The 22,039-nt window shown below is 45.5% G+C and overlaps 1 protein-coding gene across 1 annotated transcript; it reads left to right on the top strand.

Moving 5' to 3' along the window:
* The first annotated feature begins 366 nt into the window (after positions 1–366).
* POLR1B (RNA polymerase I subunit B) lies at positions 367–21,972 on the top strand. The gene is made up of 15 exons (XM_061990861.1): positions 367–506; positions 603–770; positions 3,375–3,521; positions 4,146–4,278; positions 5,233–5,369; positions 7,677–7,900; positions 9,139–9,310; positions 10,845–11,016; positions 11,835–12,116; positions 12,679–12,812; positions 13,847–14,017; positions 14,658–14,814; positions 16,789–16,985; positions 17,314–17,567; positions 20,034–21,972. The coding sequence occupies exons 1-15, from the start codon at positions 369–371 to the stop codon at positions 20,914–20,916; spliced, it is 3,369 nt and encodes a 1,122-aa protein (XP_061846845.1). The 5' UTR covers positions 367–368; the 3' UTR covers positions 20,917–21,972.
* The last annotated feature ends 67 nt before the right edge of the window (positions 21,973–22,039 follow it).

Here is a 22,039-nt window from a genome sequence, read left to right as displayed (position 1 = left end):
CGGGCCCCAGGGCTGTCGGCCCGCGGGCACCTGTGGCGACCGTTGCCGCCCTTGCTGTGTGGGACCTCGCCGGCAGCGAATGCGGGACAGCAGCGCGGCATGTGGGGCTGGGGGGAGGCTGTTTGGGGGTCAGGAGTGCGGGGGCGGGGGGAGGCGTCGGAGCCTCCGGAGCGCCGCGGCAGGTGCTGTGAGGGTGACGGCTGTGGGAGCGGGGCGGGGCGGCGGCTGTGCGCATGCGCTGGCCGCCTGAGGCGAAGGGGCGTCGCGGCGCCCCCTGGCGGCCGGGCTGTGCAGGGCGCTGCACGTGGCCGCGTGCCGCTGTGACCCCTCCTGTTTCCCGTGAGGCGGCGCGAGGCGGCGGCCGAGCAATGGCGGGGTGCGGCGGGGACCGTCACCGGCTGCGGCCGCGGCCGCCGGCACACAGCAGCGTCCGGCGCGACCTGCCCGGCGCGCACATCGAGTCTTTCAACTACGCCGTCAGCGAGGGAATCTACCGCGCCGTACAGGTTTGAGGCGGGGTGGTCGTGTGAAGTGGGGGGCGCGGGTCGGGGACCGGGCCCTCCCGGCCAGCTCCCTCTGCGCTTCATCCGGTGCCGTTGCAGGATCTCACCTCGGTGGAGTTCGCGCTGAAGGACACTCAGCTGATGATAGCGGTGGCGGGGGTGTCTGTCGCTCCCCCCTCCGTGCCGGCGGGGACGGTGTGCCAGGAGAGGAGGGTGTTTCCCGCAGAGTGCCGCGGCCTCCGCAGCACCTACCGCGGCCGCATCACCGTAAGTGCCCGTCTGCCGCCGGCGGGTCCCTGCCCGCCCGCCGCGCCTGTCTTTGTCCCTCGGGGTCAACCCACGCCGGGGGAGCAAAGCCCACGGAGCCTTTCTGTGCCTTTAGCCATTTAAACCTGCCTCGGCGGGGTTTCTGAGAGCTCTGTGTCCCGCGGTCTCGGATGTGGGTGAAGGATGAGCTCGCTGCTCACACTTTCCTTTGAACCCAGCTGGTAGCAGTCCCTGTGTCTGATGCCTGTCTTTTCTGCGGGACTGAGTTGTCTTTTACTCAGTTGTCAATTTGCCTTGCCCTCAAGCTAGCCAGTTCAGAAAACCTTAGAATGAGACCTGTATCATCTCAGAGTATGACATCCCAAATCTTGTTTCTGCAGGAATCCCAGTTTCAAAAGCAACGTTGCTCTCATATAGAAGTATGGAGTTATAAATCATAGAAACATAGAATGGTAGTTTTGAAAGGGACCTTTAGAGATCATCTAGTCCAACCCCCCTGCTCAAGCAGGTTCACCTAGATCAGGTCACATAGGAATGTGTCCAGGCGGGTCTTGAAGACCTCCAAGGAAGGAGCCTCCACACCCTCCCTGGGCAGCCTGTGCCAGGGCTCCCTCACCTGAACAGTACAATAGTTTTTTCCTTATGTTTAACTGGAACTTTTTGTGTTCCAGCTTCATCCCATTACCCCTTGTCCTGTTCCTAGGTACCACAGAGAAAAGGGATGCCCCAACCTCCTCACACTCACCATTTAGATATTTGTAACTATTAATAAGATCCCCCCTCAGGCTCCTCTTTTCTAGACTAAACAGCCCCAGTTCCCGCAGCCTTTCCTCTTAAGGAAGATGTTCCACTCCCCTGATCATCTTGGTGGCCCTGTGCTGGACTCTCTCCAGAAATTCTCTGTCCCTCTTGAGCTGAGGAGCCCGGAACTGGACACAGGACTCCAGATGAGGCCCCACTAGGGCAGAGTAGAGAGGGAGCAGAACCTCCCTTGACCTGCTGGCCACACTCTTCTCGGTGCATCCCAGGATGCCATTGGCCATCTTGCCCACAAGGGCACATTGCTGGCCCATGTTTAGTTTATTATCAACCAGGACTCCCAGGTCTCTCTCTGCAGAGCTGCTCTCCAGAAGGTCATCCCCCAGCCTGTATGTTCAGGTTTTTTTTTTCTGAATTACACTGAAATGTTCCTAGAGAAGAAGCAGCATCCTCAACAAATATTTTCCTTTGTACAGTGAAGGAATTGCACAGACATTACTGTTTTCAATTAAAATTGTGTAATTATATCTGAGCTGTACATTTATGTGAGGCACCCAGTGCAAGAAAATGCTTGCTTGCAATTTCAGCCTTTTTTTTCCCTTTGTCCAAAGCATTGCAACAAATAGTGATAATACCCTGTCTGAACATGGAAGTTGGGCACTCACGGATTATTCACAGCCATTTTTCAAGCGACTCATATATTTCCCTGAGCTAGAGGTGCTTTTATTTTTCAGATGTTAATTATTTTCCATCTTTTTTTCTCAATATTTCATCTGTTTCAATGTTTGTTTTTCGAACTTGTATAAATACTTGGAGCAGTTGGAACAGAATATTTTGCCATGCCCTGTATCAGAAAGTATAGCCCCATACTGGGACAGGTTGGTCTCTCCCACTCTATACCATTGCACAGCAGGAAGCAGTGTGGAATCATCTCCTGTCTCTACCATGCTGCCTTTAACCATGCACTCTTCCCTCAGATTCTTCCTGCAGTTCTTGTTCCCCCAAGGTGAGCAGTGAGCACTGTTGTGCTGAGTCGCTGCTCCTCGCTTTAGAGCCACATTATACCTTCAGTCATTGCTTAAGTGGGAGAGCAGAACTATGCAGAGCTCTCAGTTTAAGTCTGCACTGTGCATTTGGAGAGATGCAGTAACATTTCTCTTATTAATTCCTAAGACTTGTTTTACTCTTCAAACTGCTGCCAGGTGTTGAACCAATGTTTTAGTATTGCAGTTGCTGATGTTTCTTTCCTGCATGCCTGTCATTCTGCATATAAAGTTAAGATTCCATTCTCTGGAAGTGCATTTTGTCCCCTTGTTGCTTACAGTCAAGGGGTCCTTCTGCAGACCCATTGCCTGATCCTGTTATTGGAGATCATTTCTTTCACACACACATTTCTTTCTCACTTTTCATATCACTCATGAATGTGTTAAATGAACAAGCCTTGGGAGAGGTCTCTGCAGGCTTGTAGCGTGCATGTCCTTTCACTGAGCAGTTTCTGTTTTCTTTTAACTGTTTGTTAACTCCTGAGGTTTCCTTTTGTATCCTTTTTTTATTTAGGCTGCCCCATTTAAGAGTCTGAAAGGCAAAATAGTCTGTTGACTTTACTCACCGTACTAGCGGCTTCTTGACTTAGTTCTAGACCTGTATGATTTTCTTCCATGTCGACTGTTTGCTATGGAGTAATCTTTATGCATGTATCTACTTAGTTCTGGGGTTTATTGTTATTACCATTTTGCAGTGGTAGAATTTAGTTAGATTGTGATTATATTACATGTCCAGTTAATACAGCAGGAAAGATTAAAAGGGCAACTTAATTTGCTCATTGTTGGCATTGTGTTGTTTTAGGCTGACATCAGCTGGTCAGTGAATGGCGAGCCACAAGGGACTATTAAACACCCCCTGGGGTATATTCCGATTATGGTGAAGTCCAAATTGTGCAACCTCCATAATCTTTCTCCACAAGAGCTCATACAGCACCATGAGGAAGAAGAGGTAACAGGGGTTTCATGGGTTGGGGAAATTTGCGTTTCATATGAGCGGCATCTCAAGACAGCTTCTCTTTACAGGACTTGAGCATTTATATTTTTATTTCAAGTTTGACTTGCTGTTTTCTCTGAATGTACCATATTTATGGTGGTTCCATGCAGCATCTTGAAAAATTTGCAGTCACAACTGTCTTTGAATACAGGAATCTGTTTGGTGCTGGTACCTATAGTTCCAGTATACGGCTTCTCAACTGCTAACCAGTAACCGAGACTGTAGCTGTGAGGGGGCCTGGTTTATAAACTCCTACCTTTAGAGCCTTTATTAAAAAAACAATGTGAATTCTTCACAGCTGTTTCAGTTAATCAAACGGGGTTTTTTTGGTTGCTTTTTTCCTTTCTTCCTTCAAATTGTGGAACATGCATGCCTTTCCTTGCCCTGTGTGCTACATTTAGACTTGTCACTGGCAAGTGCAGCCTTTCCAGATCCAGTGCTGAAACGTGTGCCTTGCTCTGTGTCTCATAGTTAAAACATTTAATGTTTGTTGACATACAATACAGGCATTTTTGTCTTTTGCTTAAAATGGGTTATAAATTTCTGTGCACACTAAAATTATGTCTCTTCTTCTGCCAGGAAATGGGAGGCTACTTTATAATTAATGGCTTAGAAAAAGTTGTTAGGATGCTGATTATGCCCAGGCGAAATTTCCCTCTTGCAATGACAAGGCACAAGTGGAAAAACAGAGGCCCTGGTTTCACAGAGTATGGTAAGCTGAGCAGTTTCCTGCAGCACTCTACCAGTAGCTATGTGAGAACAAACAGGACTGACCACCTGTAGCTGATTTTCAGTGGTTTGTTTTGTTGTACCTCTTGTATAATGATTATATTTGTTACTATATGTAAAAATGAAGGATCAACACTATCATATAAGGGTACAAGCATGAAGCAGGTGCTGGCCTTGTGGGAACTGTCATACTCAGCAAGGAGATGGTATTTCAGGCCTTGCAGTATGCATAACCTTTTGTTATGTGGAAGGTGCAGCTAAAACCCTGCCTTCAGCTGAAGTCAGTGTAAGCTGCTGAACTTTATTCATTTAGTATGTTCATCATACTTTGAGATGGCAATTTTAATTTACATGAAGCAGATTAACTAGATAGAGTTTAAAATTGAATTAAACCATAAAAGTTAGTTTTAGACTCAAATGCTGTTAGCTGTTGATTTGACTGAACCATGGTACTTGAGCACACGCTGTAGTTCCATGTTAATTATTTCAAATGTCCCATTTGCTTTCTTTTTCTTTGTCCTGTAGTGGATAGCATTGGACAGGACCAAGAAACACTGCTTTAGCAGTACCACCTGAGCACAGACATGGGAAAGCTTGACCCAGAGTGCAATTAGGAAGAGTAGTTGCATGTTGCTGTGTCATACAACCTGAAGTTACAGACATGATAGTTGAGGCTTGGGATTTCCCTTGTCTTAAAAACTTTATGCACTTTCCAAGTGTGCTGAGACATTTGTCCCCTAAGGACTAAATTGTGACGGTGTATTTATTGGAAATGGCAGGCTGATGCTGAAACTAGTGACCTGCCTCATGTTCTCAGCCGTGGAATTCTGAGCTTTGCCTCATGAATTGTCTCACACTTGCTGAGACATGTCACGGTGACACAGCCAGGTGGTTTTGTACGGCTCACCTTGGTCTTTGCTTGTGTTGATTTTTGTAGGAGTAGTGATGCACTGTGTGAAGGATGAGCACACTGCAATAAATATGAACCTGCACTACTTGGAAAATGGTTGTGTCATGGTGAACTTCATTTTTCAGAAAGAGTTGTTCTTCCTTCCCTTGGGATTTGCTCTGAAGGTAAACAACTAATGCTTGTGCTTTCTGTCTTTGAATAAACACAGACATTTTGTGGAGGATTTTTACTTGAATAATGAGAAGAAGCTAATTCCACATTGTTTGCAGTTGTCCTTCCTATAGTGTCTGAATAACTACAGTCCAAACTGAGCCTATGCCTGTTTTGTAACATGTATGTGTCTCAGTCAAGAGAGCAGGGGAGAGTTACGCAAAGGTTTCATGGCTTTCTGCTAATAAATGCTCTGGATTAATAGCTCGAGGACAGTGTAAAAGTTTGCCACCTTTCAGCTGGGAGACAGTTAATTTTCTTCTTGGTAGCTGATACAGGGCTGTGTTTTGGGTTTAGTGTGAGAACAATATTAACAACACACTGATGTTTTTAGATGTTGCTAGGTAGCGCTTATCCTAAGCCAAGGACTTTTCAGTTTCCCATGCTCTGCCAGCGAGGAGGTGCACAAGGAGCTGGGAGGGAGCATGGCCAGGACAGCTGACCCAAACTAGCCACAGGGCCATTCCATACCCTAGAACATCATGGTTGGGAGGGGTGGATCACTGCTTGGGCATTGGATGACCACTTGCATTGTGCATCACAAGCCTTCATTGAGGTTTTGTTTTTGTCTTTTTGTTATAATCCTTATTATCATTATTGTTCTTGTTGTTATTATTATTGTTACTGTATTATGTTTTATTCTTATTACTACACATTCTTATCTCAACCCAGGATTTTTAGACTTTTTTTCCAATACTCTCCATTCCACTGGGAGTGGGAGGAGTGAGCAACTGGCTACATGATGCTTAGTTGCTGGCTAGGCTTAACGTGGACACCACCTACTGTAAAAGATCTCAGAAGTCTTTAAAACAGTGAGAGCTGAGCATTCACTGAGTGAAGAGCAGTCATAATTTAAGCCAGGTTGTTCTGCCTAAAAGTAAACCAGTGAACTGCCTTTTTATGTTTTTTTCGAGGAGAAAAATTAAATGCAGTTTCCAGTTGGAACTGGAACCAATGAAGATCTGGAAGGATCTATCTGAGTACACTTGGTGGATGTAAACTGTTGTTTGGATAGCAGGCAAAATTTTTACCTAAGCCAAGATTTTTTTTTCCCAAATTCCACTCTAAAAGCATGCTTTCTCTAGCATCAGAACTAGACTACTTCAGCTGTGTGTTGTACAGCAGCTAAGTGTGGGAGCAAATCACAGGCCTGTGATGGAAGCATCCTGTAAATAAGCCTCAGTGTATCTTCTTTCAGCCTGCTGTTGTGCAATGCATTTCACTTTTTCTTCCTCTTTTGTTTCAACAAATGTAGTTGCCAAAGGTAGCTGATTACCCATTCTTTTAACACACAAAGGAGTAGTACTGACTTCCTAGTAGCTCCTGAGACCTCAGGTTAAACAGGCAGTGTTGTCTGAAGTTTGAATTCTTCCATAAGTAATGGGTTTGCATCCCCCTCCCCGCTCCCCCCCACCCCCCTTAATGAAGCACGGTTCTGTACCATTTCCATGTGGCCCTTCAGCTCAGTAGCAGCACCACTGCCCTCCTGTTCTGGCTGCAATTCTGGTTTCTTCTCTCTTTATCATTATCCCAGTTGGACAAGAGGCAGCACATCCTCTGCTTCCAAATTTTACCATGATTACTAAGCAGCAGAGTGAGTTTAGTTTTCACAGAGAAAAACTGCCTTAATTAATGTCTTTGTCATGCAGCCTTCAGGGTTTGTTGTGAACTTTTTGCAGCCTACTTAAATGTGATGAGCAAATGATTTACTTAAATATGAGGCACATTTACAGAAGTCATTGATGGATATTTGCTTAACAATGAAGTAAAGGGACAACAAGGAGACCATTATAACACCAAGAGCTAAGAACATTAGATTTAAGTGTGAGCATTATTATACAAAACATTTGAAGCATAGCCTTCATTAAAAAGCTAAATTGCCTTTTGGTTTGTGTGAGGATAAGTAGCTTGTGACAATAGTGAATTAAGCTCATGTTTCAAAGTGAGCTCATTCTGTAAAGACATTAGTAAATCTTACTAAAATAGGAGAAGCCTGTTAATTTAGAGGATGCAAGTTTCTTTCTTCCCCAAGGGTCTCATTGTGTCGGGATTGCTTGTGACCATCATCAGAGTATGAAATACCCTGCATTTTTCTCTAAGCACCTCAGTCTCAAACCATTTTTCAGTTAGCGAGCGGAAGGGTATTTCCAGAGGTCTGAAAACCAGAATCAGTGTGGTGCCCCAGAACTTCTTCTGTATTTTATGGCCAGATATTGTTCTGACTGTTTATTTTTCTGATCTGATACACTTCTGTCTTTCAGGCGTTAGTTAATTTCTCTGACTACCAGATTTTTGAAGAGTTGATCAAAGGAAAGGAAGGTGACACCTTTTACATGAACTGTGTTACTGAGATGATGAGAGTAGTGGTGGATGCAGGCTGTTTGACGCAGCAAAATGTCCTTGAATACCTGGGAAAGAGCTTCAGAGTAAAACTTAACCTTCCTGAGTGGTACAGCAACGAGCAGGCTGCAGATTTCATCTTGAAGTATGTATGCATGGAGGAGAGTGTAATCATGTTGAAATTATAGTCAGATTTAGGAGTACTCTGCCATATCATATCATATCACATCATATCACATCATACTTTGTTATGATTTTCATGTGTATTTATAAAATGATAGTCAGTGGCCAGTTTTTTATGGGACTCCGGGATATTGTGATCATCTTTAGTATTCAGAAATGTGCACTTTGACACGAGTATCCCCAGAATGGTTTCTGGAGAGGGGATCTGTTGTTACTTTGGTGGGATTTTCTGATGCATTTGGTGAAAAGCATGGATTTAGGAAGAGAAGATTAAAGCTAGGTCTGTGACTGCTGAAGTCTCTTTTTGTTGAAGATAAATACTGCAATTTGTGGCACTTCATCTCAGTTTCACACCTACTGGAAGCACATAGCTTTGTATTGAGAAATATTATGGATAATTTCAAGATAGTTGGAATTACTTTGATTTTCTTATTTCTAAATATTCTGGCAGGTGATTTGTCTGTTGGGAGTTTTTTTGAGGGTTTTTTTTGCCACTGATATGTTCTGTACACCTTATTTGCTTCAGCTGAGGAGATAGAGGAATAGTGAAAACATTAATTGGGGTGTACTCTATATATAAGAGTGCTGGAACTGTAACTTTTCTAGACAGAACCTGCCTTGAGAGTTTTGTCTTGCTTTGTGGTGAAGTTGTGAAGCCTTCAGCAGAGGGCAATGTAGAGTAGAAGTGAAAAGCTGAAAACATCCTTGGGTGCTGATGGAAAACTATTGCACTTGTGTCTTAGAGAGCAAGTGATCTCAGGTGTCTTGGAAAGCAGTCAATCAACTTCATTGGGAATCAGATGTGGCTTTGCTTTTTGCTTGTGCTAGAGTGTTGTTCAGCCCAGTTTCCCACATGTAGGTTGATAGCAGAGAGGAATTGGACTTTTCTGTGGTAGGACACTGATGTTTTAACAGAAATGCTTTGTAAATTGCTATTAGTTTTCAGCTCAGATTTGGGGTGGGGTGAATGTATGCAGATATCTGTAAATGATTGGTGTCATAGCTACTGTAAAATAACACACAAACCTCAGCTGTTGACTGGTCCTGACTCAAATACCTGTTTACATAAGCTTTATACTTACAAGGACATCTAACAAAAAAAAAAACCAAAACACAAAGGCTTGTGTTTATTTAGGAAAAAAGACTTGAATTTCAACAGCTAGCATGAGGAGACAGTTGTCCTCCTTTCTGTCCCTCCAGCAAGTGCATCTGCATACACCTGACAAACAGAACTGAAAAGTTCTACCTGCTCTGTATGATGACCCGGAAGCTGTATGCTTTTGCCAAAGGGGAGTGCATGGAGGATAATCCAGACAGTCTGATGAATCAAGAAGTGCTTACCCCAGGACAACTTTTCCTTATGTTCTTAAAGGTAAGGTCTTTAAGCCCATGAATGTAATGAACATTCTGCCCAGACCTCACAGCAACCATGGGGACAGAAATGTAAGAGCCTGAGTATGCTCTGAAGGCTGAGTGAGTGTTGGATGTAGTGTAACCAGGCACTGCATCTGAGGAAAGCTTGATAATCTTAGTGTAGGTTATTAAATATGCTAAAGAAAAGCCTGTACAAAACCCAGAATAAAGAGCTCTGTAGTTTTCCAGAGCAGATTAAAGCACTTCGTTCAGGGTAGGAGTCTGAGGAAAGAGGCATACAGCTCCTTCGGGTGTTTGAAGAGGGCTTTGGAACAGCATACTTTTATTGTATCAGCTGATAGAGGAGTGGTAAAGATCTGCCTTGTGGTAGTGATGCTGCTGTTTCACATGGCAAGTGTACAAGAAAATAACTGCCTCCCTCTTGTCTTCCAAAAGGGATAATTCATGATGTTGTCATCACTCCTGTCTTTAAATTCCATACAGATCAGGAAGTTGGTAGCATGCTTGTGACTTTATTACTGGTGATGTAAAAACAAGATTTCTTAATCTATTCCAATTCAATATGAATTCCGTTTCTCTCTTAGGGATTCCTCATTTTAGGATGCCACAGGGAAAATATCCTTGCTCAGAAGCTTGACTGTCCCCCGAATTTCATTGTGGAATGGTGGTTCTCATCCCGAAGTAGAGATACTTCTCTGAGTTCTTAGACAACAGATTTAACCTTTCTTTTTCACTTTAGCCAGAATTTTTTTTTAGCATTGTTTTGTTGAAAGACTGCTAAAACCTCTCTGCTACTAGAGAGGTATCAGTGAGTTTAGGAATAAAGTAAAATGTGAGTTTTGTGAAGTATTTCAGTGCTATATGGAACTGCCACCAGGAATCGGAAGAGGTTGATTTCTTGCCTGGCCCTGTCAGATCACCAGGGAGGAGGGAGTTAGCAGCACCTTTTCTGAGTGCACAAATCCTAAATAGAGCAGACACAGTGTGGCAGTATAAAGAGTATTGCTGTGTATCTTATGTTCTTTTCTCTCTTTTTATATAGTATCTAAGATCACAGCAGCAATAAAATAAGTTAAAATGAAAGTCCAGTCCACTATCTCATATTGTCTGAGCAACACTTCAATACTGTGTGTCCGTGGCCTTCAAGTTTTGGAATCTAAACTTACTTAGTAATGTGATTTTACTTTGTCCCTGTATTTAGCAGGCTAATCAGTGGAATTATTTCTGCTTTGGAATCTGTTTGTGAAATCTTGTTCTTGCATTTCATTTGCCAGACTCGCCACAGGTCTGGGTAGAAGCGATTACTAAGCTGTTGGGCAGGTATTTTCCCTTGCAGGTCTGTATTGGCTTGATACCATCGGCATTTTAATAAAATTAGGTCAGTGTGGGAAATACAACTGGGAAACTTATCAATCCCTAAAAGTTGTCTGTCCTACTGATTTCAGAGAGTTTCTGAAGCATGTGCAACTAATGTAAAGTTCTAATTTGAGCTTTTATTTTTCTGTTTTAAATCTCTCACTTTTAAACTGTAGGAGAGGCTTGAAAGCTGGTTGCAATCTGTTAAGTTCGTTTTGGAAAAAAGAGCAGAAAAGGCAGATATCAGCATAAATACAGACAGCTTGGTGAAGGCATTCAGCCTGGCAACAGACTTTTCCAAACCATTTGAATATCTTCTTGCAACTGGTAACCTGCGATCTAAAACTGGTAAATAAATCTTTAGGCTTAAGAAGCCTCTTTGATGTTTTTTTTTTCCTGCTGAACAGAATGAGAAACAATATAAAACAGAGCCCTTAACTGAAAACAACTCTTTGTATGCAGACATTGTACACTGTAACTCAATTAATGAACGTAGTGTGAGGAAAGTGATAGTTGAAGAAAAAGGCAAGATTACTCCTCAAGCATAGACTTTATAAAACAGGTTAATTATTAAAGCAAAACATCTACTGAGATAAATTGATGAAATGAAGTTTAGCATTGTCCAAAAGAGCAACCATATTTTGAGTTGTTTTCCCAAAGGTAATTTCTTGTTAGAAGGTGCAGTGTAAGAGAGAGAAGGGGCATTTGTTTTATCAGGACTGCCCCATTGCTCGTGTGAGCTCAAATGAAGGGAAGCTGCTAATGTATATTTCAAATTGACCTGACCCTTCACTGGCGTATCTAGTGTGATGGTACTGTAATGGAATGCTCACCAGAAAAGAAAATGAAATTAGAAGGCCACAGAATTTCTGTAAAGAGAACAATCTGCAAATCCCCAGGTCGCTTCACTGGGAGTGACTTTTCATGTGTTTCTAAAGGGAGTTGGAGTTGAAGCAATAGCTTGGAATTCGAAGTCTCTAGGCCTCTTACAGGTCACTGAGTTAACCTGTGCACGGGCAACAGCACACATGCCTTCTGTTGTTGGGATTCTCTGTGAACATCTTTAGGGCTTATTAGTGGAAAATAAGAAGCCACCTTGTAGCATCATACTTAATTTGTTAAAACTTGATGACTTCTTGCCATAAATGTCAATTTTTATTCCCAAGGCCTGGGTATGCTGCAGGATAGCGGGCTGTGCGTGGTAGGAGACAAGCTGAACTTCATTCGCTACCTCTCGCACTTCCGCTGCATACACAGAGGGGCAGCATTCTCCCAGATGAGAACTACGACTGTCAGGAAGTTGCTGCCTGAATCCTGGGGGTTCCTGTGCCCTGTGGACACTCCAGATGGAGAACCCTGTGGCTTGATGAACCACATGACAGCTGTGTGTGAAATCGTGACGGAGATGGTGCCCGTGATAGACATTCCACCTTTGTTGTGTTCCCTAGGTATGTTTTACTGGCTTGATCGTTAAATCAAGCAGTCTTTGTCTGTACCTTTCTGCCCTGCACACCTGCATCTGGGCTGGGCTCTTCGTATACCATCACCGTACACTCTTGAGATGGTGAAATCGAGTTAAACCTGTACTGTGCTTCCTCATAGTGGTGAGTGGCATGTTGCTTACACGGGCAAGTTGACCTTTTGGAGAGCGTGGAGTTCAGTGTAAATGTCTCTTAGCTGTGTGCTGTAGGAATTGAACAGTACAGGCTCTAAGAAGTTGGCCCAGGCAGTCACTTTCTAATGCCAACGAGAAGAACTGCAGCTCACTTGTAATTACCACAATAATGAGAGTCCTTATCTGACTCATTGAGATGGGGAAGAGAATGGCACTCTTAGTTGGGCATATTTTACGTTTTCCATTAAGTAATCTACAGTGTTTCCCTGTAAGTCTGATTTATTTTCATGTCTCAGAAAGCTTTTTGGTGTGGATTAAGGCTTCCTGCAGAAATAATTTCTGTGTTTTCTTTGCTTTTTTGGCTGTTTTCTTCTGCCAACCCCCTCTTCTCACAGGTGTCACCCCCATTGATGGCACTCCGACCAAGCCTTACATAGAGTGTTGCAGAGTGGTGCTGGATGGCTCCGTGGTTGGCTGGGTAGAGTGGGAGCTGGCTCCTGAGATAGCAGAAACTCTCCGCCGTTTCAAGGTCACCTTGTTTAAAATACTTCTTAGCTAAACATCCTCAATATGCAGTGGTGAAAAATAGGCACATTTGGAACTACTTTTAAACCCTTGGCTGAATGTTAGTATTGGAGTAGCAATTTCTGTTCTTCTTTCTATGCATTCCTGTCTGACCTGATGTAGGTGGGACCTGCTTTAGCATAGGGTTAATAATCTCTAGAGGTCCCTTCCAACACCTACCATAGATTCCCTGATTCTGTGTTTGGTCTGTCTGTTGATGAAGTCATCATTTCTAGAACTTTTCATGAAAATGCTTTCGAGGGAGGTTCTGCTCCCCCTCTGCTCTGCCCTGGTGAGGCCTCATCTGGAGTCCTGTGTCCAATTCTGGGCTCCTTAGCTCTAGAGGGACAGAGAATTTCTGGAGAGAGTCCAGCACAGGGCCACCAAGATGTTCAGGGGACTGGAGCATCTTCCTTATGAGGAAAGGCTGCGGGAACTGGGGATGTTCAGTCTGGAGAAGAGGAGCCTGAGGGGGGGAATCTCATTAATAGTTACAAATATCTAAAGGGTGGGTGTCAGGAGGTTGGGACATCCCTTTTTTCTATGGTACCTAGGAAGAGGACAAGGGGTAATGGGATGAAGCTGGAACACAAAAAGTTCCAGTTAAACATAAGGAAAAAACTGTTTTACTGTTCAGGTGAGGGAGCCCTGGCACAGGCTGCCCAGGGAGGGTGTGGAATCTCCTTCCTTGGAGGTCTTCAAGACCCACCTGGACACATTCTTCTGCGACCTGATCTAGGTGAATCTGCTTGAGCAGGGAGGTTTGACTAGATGATCTCCAAAGGTCCCCTCCAACCCCTACCATTCTGTGATTCTGTGATATTCAATCCTTTTCCTGGTGGAGATCTTTCTAAGAGTATTTTTAAAAGCTTTTGTCCAGCGTTTTATTTTAGTAGCTACACCTATGGTTGGCGTTTTCATTGTGTGGCCTGTTGGGTTCAGTATAACTAAACCAATGTTGAGTTGTGTTTCTCAATTGGCCTTTCTTTGTCCAAATAGATAACACAAGAGAAGAGGTTTCCTGCTCGGGCAGAAGTGGTGCTCATCCCCATGACAGGAAAACCCAGTCTGTATCCTGGTTTGTTTATTTTCACTACCCCTTGCCGGATGGTGCGGCCTGTCAGAAACCTCTTCTATGGAAAGAATGAGTGGATTGGTACTCTGGAACAGGTGGGGTTTGCACATTTCCTTGATTAAAGCACTGACTATTACAAAGGTACCTACCGTCAAAAACAATGGTTTGGGAAAGTTATTTGTTAAAGGAGATGAAAATGGGACATAGGGAGCTTGTGTTGAAAAGCTAGAATAGGTGGTAAAAGGGTTGTCTCACCACCTGCTGATGGCTTTCCTGTAAACATCTTATAAGGACTGTAGGGATCTCTCTGAGATACTGTTCTCAGTATCAATTTAGTGAAGCTTTTGAGGCAAAGGATCACTGTCTTGTGTGTACTGTGTCTTCTGGTGTTACATCACATTCTCCAAACTGCCCATAGGCAGACAAGCAGTGGTTAGCCAGGGAACTTGCCCATTTGGAACAGCTGAAATGGGAAGCAGGAAGGAGGACATGTTAGTGCAGATTTGTATTTCTAGACTTTATTTCCTTGCCATTCGTCTGTGATTGTGACAGGCAGTTTAACAGTTTGACACCAAGAATCTGATATTACCTCATCTGCTAATATCACTAAGGTGCAGAAAATGAACACAGCTAAAATTGAAATAGGTTAAAAAAACCCATCAGACGTAGCTTGGTTTGTTTCCTTCTTTTTAAAAGAAGGTAGTGAATGAGTGTGATTTGCTTTGATGCTTGCAGGTCTTCATGAACGTGGCCGCCCTGGAGTCAGAGGTGGTACCTGGAGTGACCACTCACCAGGAGCTCTTCCCTCACAGCATTCTGAGTGTGGTGGCCAACCTCATCCCCTTCTCTGACCACAACCAAAGTCCACGAAACATGTACCAGTGCCAGATGGGTAAGTGCTGTAGTACCCAGTGCTGCAAGTCCCTGGGCAAGGGAGGAGGGAAGAAGAACATCTCGCGTGTCTATTCCAGTGTGTCTTCCTGCATTCCCAAGTAACAACTCTTCCCGGATGTTTTTTCAACACTGAAGTTGATCAACAGCCATTTTTTCATGGCAAAGTAGATCACAGAATCACAGTGGTGAGGTTTGGAAAGAGTTCTGTAGAGATCATCCAGTCCAAGGCCCTTCTAAAGGACACTCCCCTCCATCAGGTCACACAGGAACGTGTCCAGGCAGTTTTGGAAACTTCGAGAGCAGGAGCCTCCACACCCTCCCTTGGGCAGCCTGTGCCAGGGCTCCCTCACAGGGAACAAGTTAAGTAGATGAAGTCAAGTTTTACCATCCTGGCTGCCTTTCAGCACGCAGTTCTAGGTTGTTGCGATCATGTTGCCTTCCTTAAGCCTTTATTTCTGTTGGGTTTTTTCTTAATTCAGTGTCGTTGATCATACAGATGAATAAAGAGCACTGCACCAGCTGTGTGACAGTGTTGATGTCTGACAGCTGTGCTGCCAACAGTCCTCTGGTCCCACAACCCCCAGAGGTTAACCTCCTGACTGGCAGCTATGGTAGACGCTCTGTGGTACTGTGCCTGAGGTTTCCGTGCCACCTGTTTTCCATGTGAGTGGCTGCTGTCTCACCACTGCAGCTGTTGAGAGGACACTTGCTCAGCATCTGTTGCAAGAGTCATGCAGCACTGCAGCAACAGGGTGGGTGTCTTTACTGTCAACTCTTTGATAAAGACGTCAGTTGATTTCTTTGGTTGTCAGAAAGAAACTGGGATAAGATATGGAGCAGGGATTTCAGTCAACCGAGGGGCAAGCAGTGTGCAAGAAGCTTATCTTTTTAAAACAGCCAAAAAGGCAGGCTAAAACAAAGTATGGGGCTAGGGGCTTCAAGGGAGCAGGTCTCATTACCATGATAGCCTCAGTAGTGTTACATTTCTGACAATATCGTCAGAAATATGTCCTTAAAACATTAGTTTTTCCACACTTCCAATGTATCCATGTTCAAGTGCTGGAGAGAGTCCAGCACAGAGCCACCAAGATGATCAGGGGACTGGAACATCTTTCATACGAGGAAAGGCTGCGGGAACTGGGGCTGTTTAGTCTGGAGGAGACTGAGGGGAGAACTTATTAACATTTATAAATATCTAAAGGGTGGGTGTCAGGAGGTTGGGACATCCCTTTTTTCTATTGTATCTAGCAACAGAACAAGGGGTAATGGGATGAAGCTGGAACACAAAAAGTTCCACTTAAACATAGGAAAAAACTATTTCACTGTTGAGGTGAGGGAGCCCTGGCACAGGCTGCCCAGAGGGGTTGTAGAGTCTCCTTCCTTGGAGGTCTTCAAGACCTGCCTGGACATGTTCCTATGTGACCTGATCTAGGTGACCCTGCTTCTGCAGGGGGCTTGGTGGACTAGATGAGGTCTAAAGGTCTCTTCCAACCCCTACCATTCTGTGATTCTATGAAAACTTGTCTTCCTTGCCGATACATTTACACTGGAGAAGCAAATGCTTTTTGGCCTGAAAATATGTGAGGTGTGCCTCACTACGGGAAACTGAGGAGAGGAACACACCCCATCCTCAAAAAAAAAAAAAAAAACAACCCAAAAACAACACACACAAGCAACAACAAAAACAAAACTGAAAAACATCACCTTTACTGGAGATCTTTAAATGCAGAAAAGACACAAAGCTAGGAAATGTTATGAAAGAGATTGAATGTTATGGCTCAGAAACTTTTACAACTGGTCTTAGGGCAATTATTAAATTCCAAGAGTTTTTAAGATAGATTATCATTGTAAATATTTCCAGCTTTCTTCATAACAAGATATATGGAAGATGAAACATAGATTCACTTTGAACTGATCCTGAATAAATCCAGCTTCCCCCCTCCTCTCTTCTCCCTCCTCTCTTTCTCTCCAGGAAAGCAAACAATGGGGTTCCCAGTGTATAACTACAAGGACCGCTCAGATAACAAGCTGTACCGCCTTCACACCCCGCAGAGCCCTCTGGTGCGGCCCAGCATGTATGACTATTATGGGATGGACAGCTACCCAATTGGCACCAACTCCATTGTGGCTGTCATCTCCTACAGCGGCTATGACATGGAAGACGCAATGGTGAGTCACCAAAAGGACAAATCCTGCTCTCCTGTAAGGATATTCATGTGAGGGATGGGGAAGAAGGGTAGTACTAGCTGAGAAGAGCCTTTTTTTTTGCTTCTGCTAGTCTATAGGTCTTGTTAGGAGAGGGGAGCTCCCTCGTGCAAGGGCAGTGGGCTTCCAGCATTGAAAAATACTGGGGTTACGGGAGGTTTGGCTCTTTTGGAATGGTGACTTGCTGGGAGGCTTTACTTATGAAAGCAGCATTGCTAAGACTCAGATCAGAATGGAAATGCTTTCTTTGTTATTAGTAAGTCTTTAACAGGTCTTTGTTTATTCTTTTTAGATTGTGAACAAATCTTCCTGGCAGAGAGGGTTTGCCTATGGAAGCGTTATCAAGATGGAGAGCATTGACCTTTCCCTTAAAGCCAGCAGGGCTGGTGACAATTTAGTGTTTGGCGTCAGGCCTGGTGACCCAAATGTTACAGAGAAGCTGGATGCCGACGGGCTGCCTTTTGTTGGCTCAATCCTACAGCCTGGGGACCCCTTCTACAGCTTCATGAACCTCAACACAGGGGAGACCTTCACTGTGTACTACCCGTAAGTACAGCGTGTCCCTCTGAGCTGCACACAGCAGTGGTGGGCAGTCTGAGCACCGCTATCCTCAGTGACCTGCAGCATCTTTTATTCCAGGTGTTCTCTTTCCTCCTCACATGATATCATCCATGTTTTGAGAAAGAAACTGTGCAGTTCATGTTGTAGATCACTGCCACGTGTATAAGGTTTTGAGACCTGAGGCTGTTCAGCTTAGAAAAGAGAAGACTGGGTGTGGGGGGGAAACTTATCAACACTTACAAGTGCCTAAAGGGTGGGTGTAAGAAGGATGGGTTCACATTTTTTTCTGTAGTGTCCACTGACAGGACAACAGATAATGGACACAAAAAGCTGGAACATAAAAAGTTCCACTTAAACACAAATTTCTTTGGTGTTGAGGTGAGGGAGCCCTGGCACAGGCTGCCCAGGGAGGGTGTGGAGGCTCCTTCTCTGGAGGTTTCCAAACCCAGCTGGACACATTCCTGTGTGACCTGATGGAGGGGCTTGGACTGGATGATCTCCAGAGGTCCCTTCCAACCCCTACCATTCTGGGATTCTTTATCACGGCTTTTCTCTTAAGCCAGTGTATGCCTGACTTATCACAGTAAGAGAATCTGAGGCTATTTAAAAGAAAGAGCTTACAGAAATGTGTTGCTGTCTCCCAAGGGCTGTTTCTCTGACCATCTGTCACAGTCATTTTCAGTAGCATTGTCTAAAAAAACTCAAAAAAACCACCAAACAGACAACCAAAACCAAGTCCCTGGTCCCAGAGACTTGCCGGGAAACCCTGTAAGCAAAGTTGTTATTGGATTAAGGGTTCAAAGAGCATTGTTATTAACATTGCAGCCTGCAAACTACTAGAATGTTGACATGTATCAACTACACCCCTCTCTTCCTTGGAATACTTCGCGGTTAAGAGTTTGAACTTTGGTTGAAAGAGAGAATGCTGCTAAAGCCTTCATTTTAAATGCCCTTAATTCTTTCAGGAAAGGGAAGCAAAGGCATTGACAAAAATTGTTATGTTTAAATGCATCCTGCGCTCCCAGGTGTCTGTACAACTTCAGGCCTTACCTGTGTCTCCTACAGCATTTATAGGGCGAGGATAGTGCTGTGTAGTTACTCACATTGTGAAGGTGAATTGGTTTGAGAAGCACTGGGGTAACAGAGGAACCGGCATTACTTTGTAACAGACAGTGCTTTAGCTGCACTGGGGAGGCTGCTGTGGACTCCCAGAGTCCTGGTCATGGAGCAGAGCTAAGAGATCTGGCACATGCTGGTAAGGGATCTGTGAGCTTGCTCTTGGCCTCACTTGTGGAGCCCCCTTTGGTTCTCTCACCTCATGCTCCTGTTTCCCAACAATGTCCTGCCAGACCTGCCTTAGTTCAGGTTCCTCATCCAGAGGAGCCATTTTAACTCTGTACCATTCAGCTTTTGTTCATTCTTGGTCCAATTTGGGTTGTTACAGAGATCTGAAGTTCCTGGCTCTTGGTGTTGGCTCTGTCCCCCAGTTTGCCTCAGAGACCCTTACTAGGGAATTGTCTGTGCTCTCTGAAGTGCTACATACGCTGTTAAATCGTGTATAGCTTGGGAAAGCCCTCTCTTTGGGACAGAGACTTTGACTTAAGTTTGAACAGATTTGGAAGAGGCTTATGAAGCATAGCTGCTTTTTTTTTGTATGTTTCTTTTTGTGATGGCCTGTACCCTGGTTGCATTTGAACACAGCAAAATAATAGCTTTGAAACAGAAGCTTAAACTTGGGTACAGGCCTTCTGCAAACACTGTGTTCACTAGAAGTTCAAAGGAGAAAATCTTTGTCTTACACAGAAGATATTTATTCTTTAGCTGTCATCTCCGAAACGAGTGGAGAGTTTGAAAGCTCTCTAACAGCAGTTAAACCTACAGAACACACCTTGTGAACAATACATCAGGCTGAGGGTTCATCTGGAGAAGTATCACACCCCGAACAAGGCACTTGTTAGCAAAGCCCTCTCAGCTCCTGCTGTGCCTTCCCCTTCTGCTCTCAACTCTTTGCTTTGCACTGAACCTAGTTCCTTTGTTTTTTTGGTGTGAATTTCTTGGGAGTAGAGAAAGGGGCTGCTGCCTTAAACCAAGCCAGATGGCCTTGGGATGCAGGTTGTCATGAAGTGTGATACAGATGAGCCAGCTTTAAATGATCTTTATTTTAAAGTCATGGGTGGCACATTACCTGATCACCAAAAAGCTGTAGCTGTGCTTTCAGCATTAAAAAAAGCAAATGAATGGCACTTGTGTGATGCCATTGCTTCCTTGGCTTAATGTCTGATTTCCCTCGCTACTGAATAGTTCCCTTCCAGACGGGTGCTGTTGCTTAGCTCTCCCAAGGCATTTTATGAGACTTTTATGAAGTAGTTTGGGTTGGGGTTGGAGTGGTTTTTGTGTAGCTAAAAATCATTAGGCACACCTGACACCTTTGCTGCTGTTCCACCTGCACAGGAACAAGGAAGTTGGCATTGTGGACAACGTCAGGTTATGCAGCAATGACCGTGGCACTGGGAAGTTCAAGAAGGCTTGCATCACTGTGAGGGTTCCCCGAAACCCAACTGTGGGAGACAAATTTGCCAGCCGGCACGGACAGAAAGGCATCTTGAGCCAGCTCTGGCCAGTGGAGGATATGCCCTTCATGGAGAACGGGATGGTTCCAGACATCCTCTTTAACCCTCACGGCTTTCCCTCCCGTATGACCATTGGGATGTTGATCGAGAGCATGGCAGGGAAGTCGGCGGCACTGCACGGCATCTCCTACGACGCCACTCCCTTCACCTTCACGGAGAAGAACTCGGCCCTCAAGTACTTCGGTGAGACTTTGGTGAGCGCAGGTTACAACTTCTTTGGGACGGAGAAGATGTACAGTGGCATCAGTGGGCTGGAGCTGGAGGCAGAGATCTTTGTGGGAGTGGTGTACTATCAGCGCCTGCGCCACATGGTCTCGGACAAGTTCCAGGTGAGGACAACAGGGCCGCGGGACGCCGTCACCAACCAGCCCGTCAAGGGGAGGAACGTGGAAGGCGGAATCCGCTTTGGGGAGATGGAGCGTGACGCTCTGCTGGCTCACGGCACGTCCTTCCTGCTGCAAGACCGCCTCTTCAACTGCTCCGACGGCTCTGTAGCCTATGTCTGCACGAGCTGTGGCAGCATGACGTCTCCCATGCTGGAGAAACCACCCCACTCCTCCTCTGTGATGGGCAGTAGGCGCTACTCCTGCTCCGTCTGCAGCATGGTGGACACCATCGAGGTTGTCCCCGTGCCCCATGTCTTCCGTTACTTTGTGGCAGAGCTGGCGGCGATGAACATCAAAACCAAGCTCAACGTGGAGTAGCTCTGTGCTGCTGCTGGGGGGCAGGAAGCATGGGGCAGCCCCTGCCTTTGCTCCTGGCAGGTTTTGAATGTTAAATCGGTTCTCAGGTTCTTCACATGTTTGGAAGATTAATTTGACGTTTGTGTTGAGACAGAGCGGTCGCCCAGCTGTATGGTGCCAAAACGCAGCTCCAAGTTCATTTGCCCTTCCTAAAGGATCAGTAGCTATCGTGATGTGGCGTATGGAAATCAAGCAATATCCCTGCTCCCAGCAGGCCGCGGGATTGAGAGTGGTTGGCAGTCCTTTGTCCTCCTGCAAAGATGAAGAGGTCACAAAACAGCATGAAGTGAATGCTGGAAGTGATGAAAAAGAGAGATTTTTGGTTTTTTCTGAAGAGGAAATCCTTGCACTACGTATGCCTTAATGATGGATACGTGTTAAAGTGATCAGACATGTTTTGGTTTGCTTTATTTTAATACTCATGAAGAAAAAGAAAGCACAAAGTTCTACTGCATGAAGCTACAGCCTTGACTGTAAGAGACCAAGCCTGTCCTGGGAGCATCTCTCATCACCAGGCCCAGCCCCTGTCATGGTTTGGCTCTGCAGTGCTTTGGGTTTGGGGTTTTTTTGGGGTTGGTTTGGTTGGTTTTGGGCTTTTTTTTTTTTGGAAGAAAGCAGAGACTTTCCAGCCTGCCTCCGAGCCTGGATCCTAGAGCCCTCCTGAGTGCTGTAAGGTGTGGACACTGTGGGCTGGGGGCTCTCTGCCTCCCCAGCAGCAGCAGTGGCCACTGCCGCGGTGGCTGCCGGCCCGCTCCCGCGCTCCCGTCTGTGCCTGTTCCCGCCCCCGACCGCCCCGGGCTGCTGCTTCACGCCTTCTGTTAAAGGTTCTTTTATACGTTCTTATATCACCTGTGTCCAGAGTCGTGCTGGGGCCGGGGCTCAGGGCCCGGGGCGGCGCTCCCAGGGCTTGGCGGGCGGAGAGAGACGGGAGGCAGTAGGGCTGTCCCCCGTGGGCGAGGCGCGTGGCCGCCGCACTCCCGGCGGTTCCCGTCCGCTCCGCACCAGCTGCAGCACCTCGGCGAAGGAGGCGTGGGCCGGGGCCGGGGCCGGGGCCGGGGCCGGGGCCGGGGCCGGGGCCGGGGCC

Source organism: Colius striatus, chromosome 2 (assembly GCF_028858725.1).
Source record: "Colius striatus isolate bColStr4 chromosome 2, bColStr4.1.hap1, whole genome shotgun sequence".
Classification (NCBI taxonomy): Eukaryota; Metazoa; Chordata; class Aves; order Coliiformes; family Coliidae; genus Colius; species Colius striatus.
The sequence above is the reverse complement of the archived record's forward strand: the minus strand, read 5'-3'. Positions and strand labels throughout refer to the sequence as shown.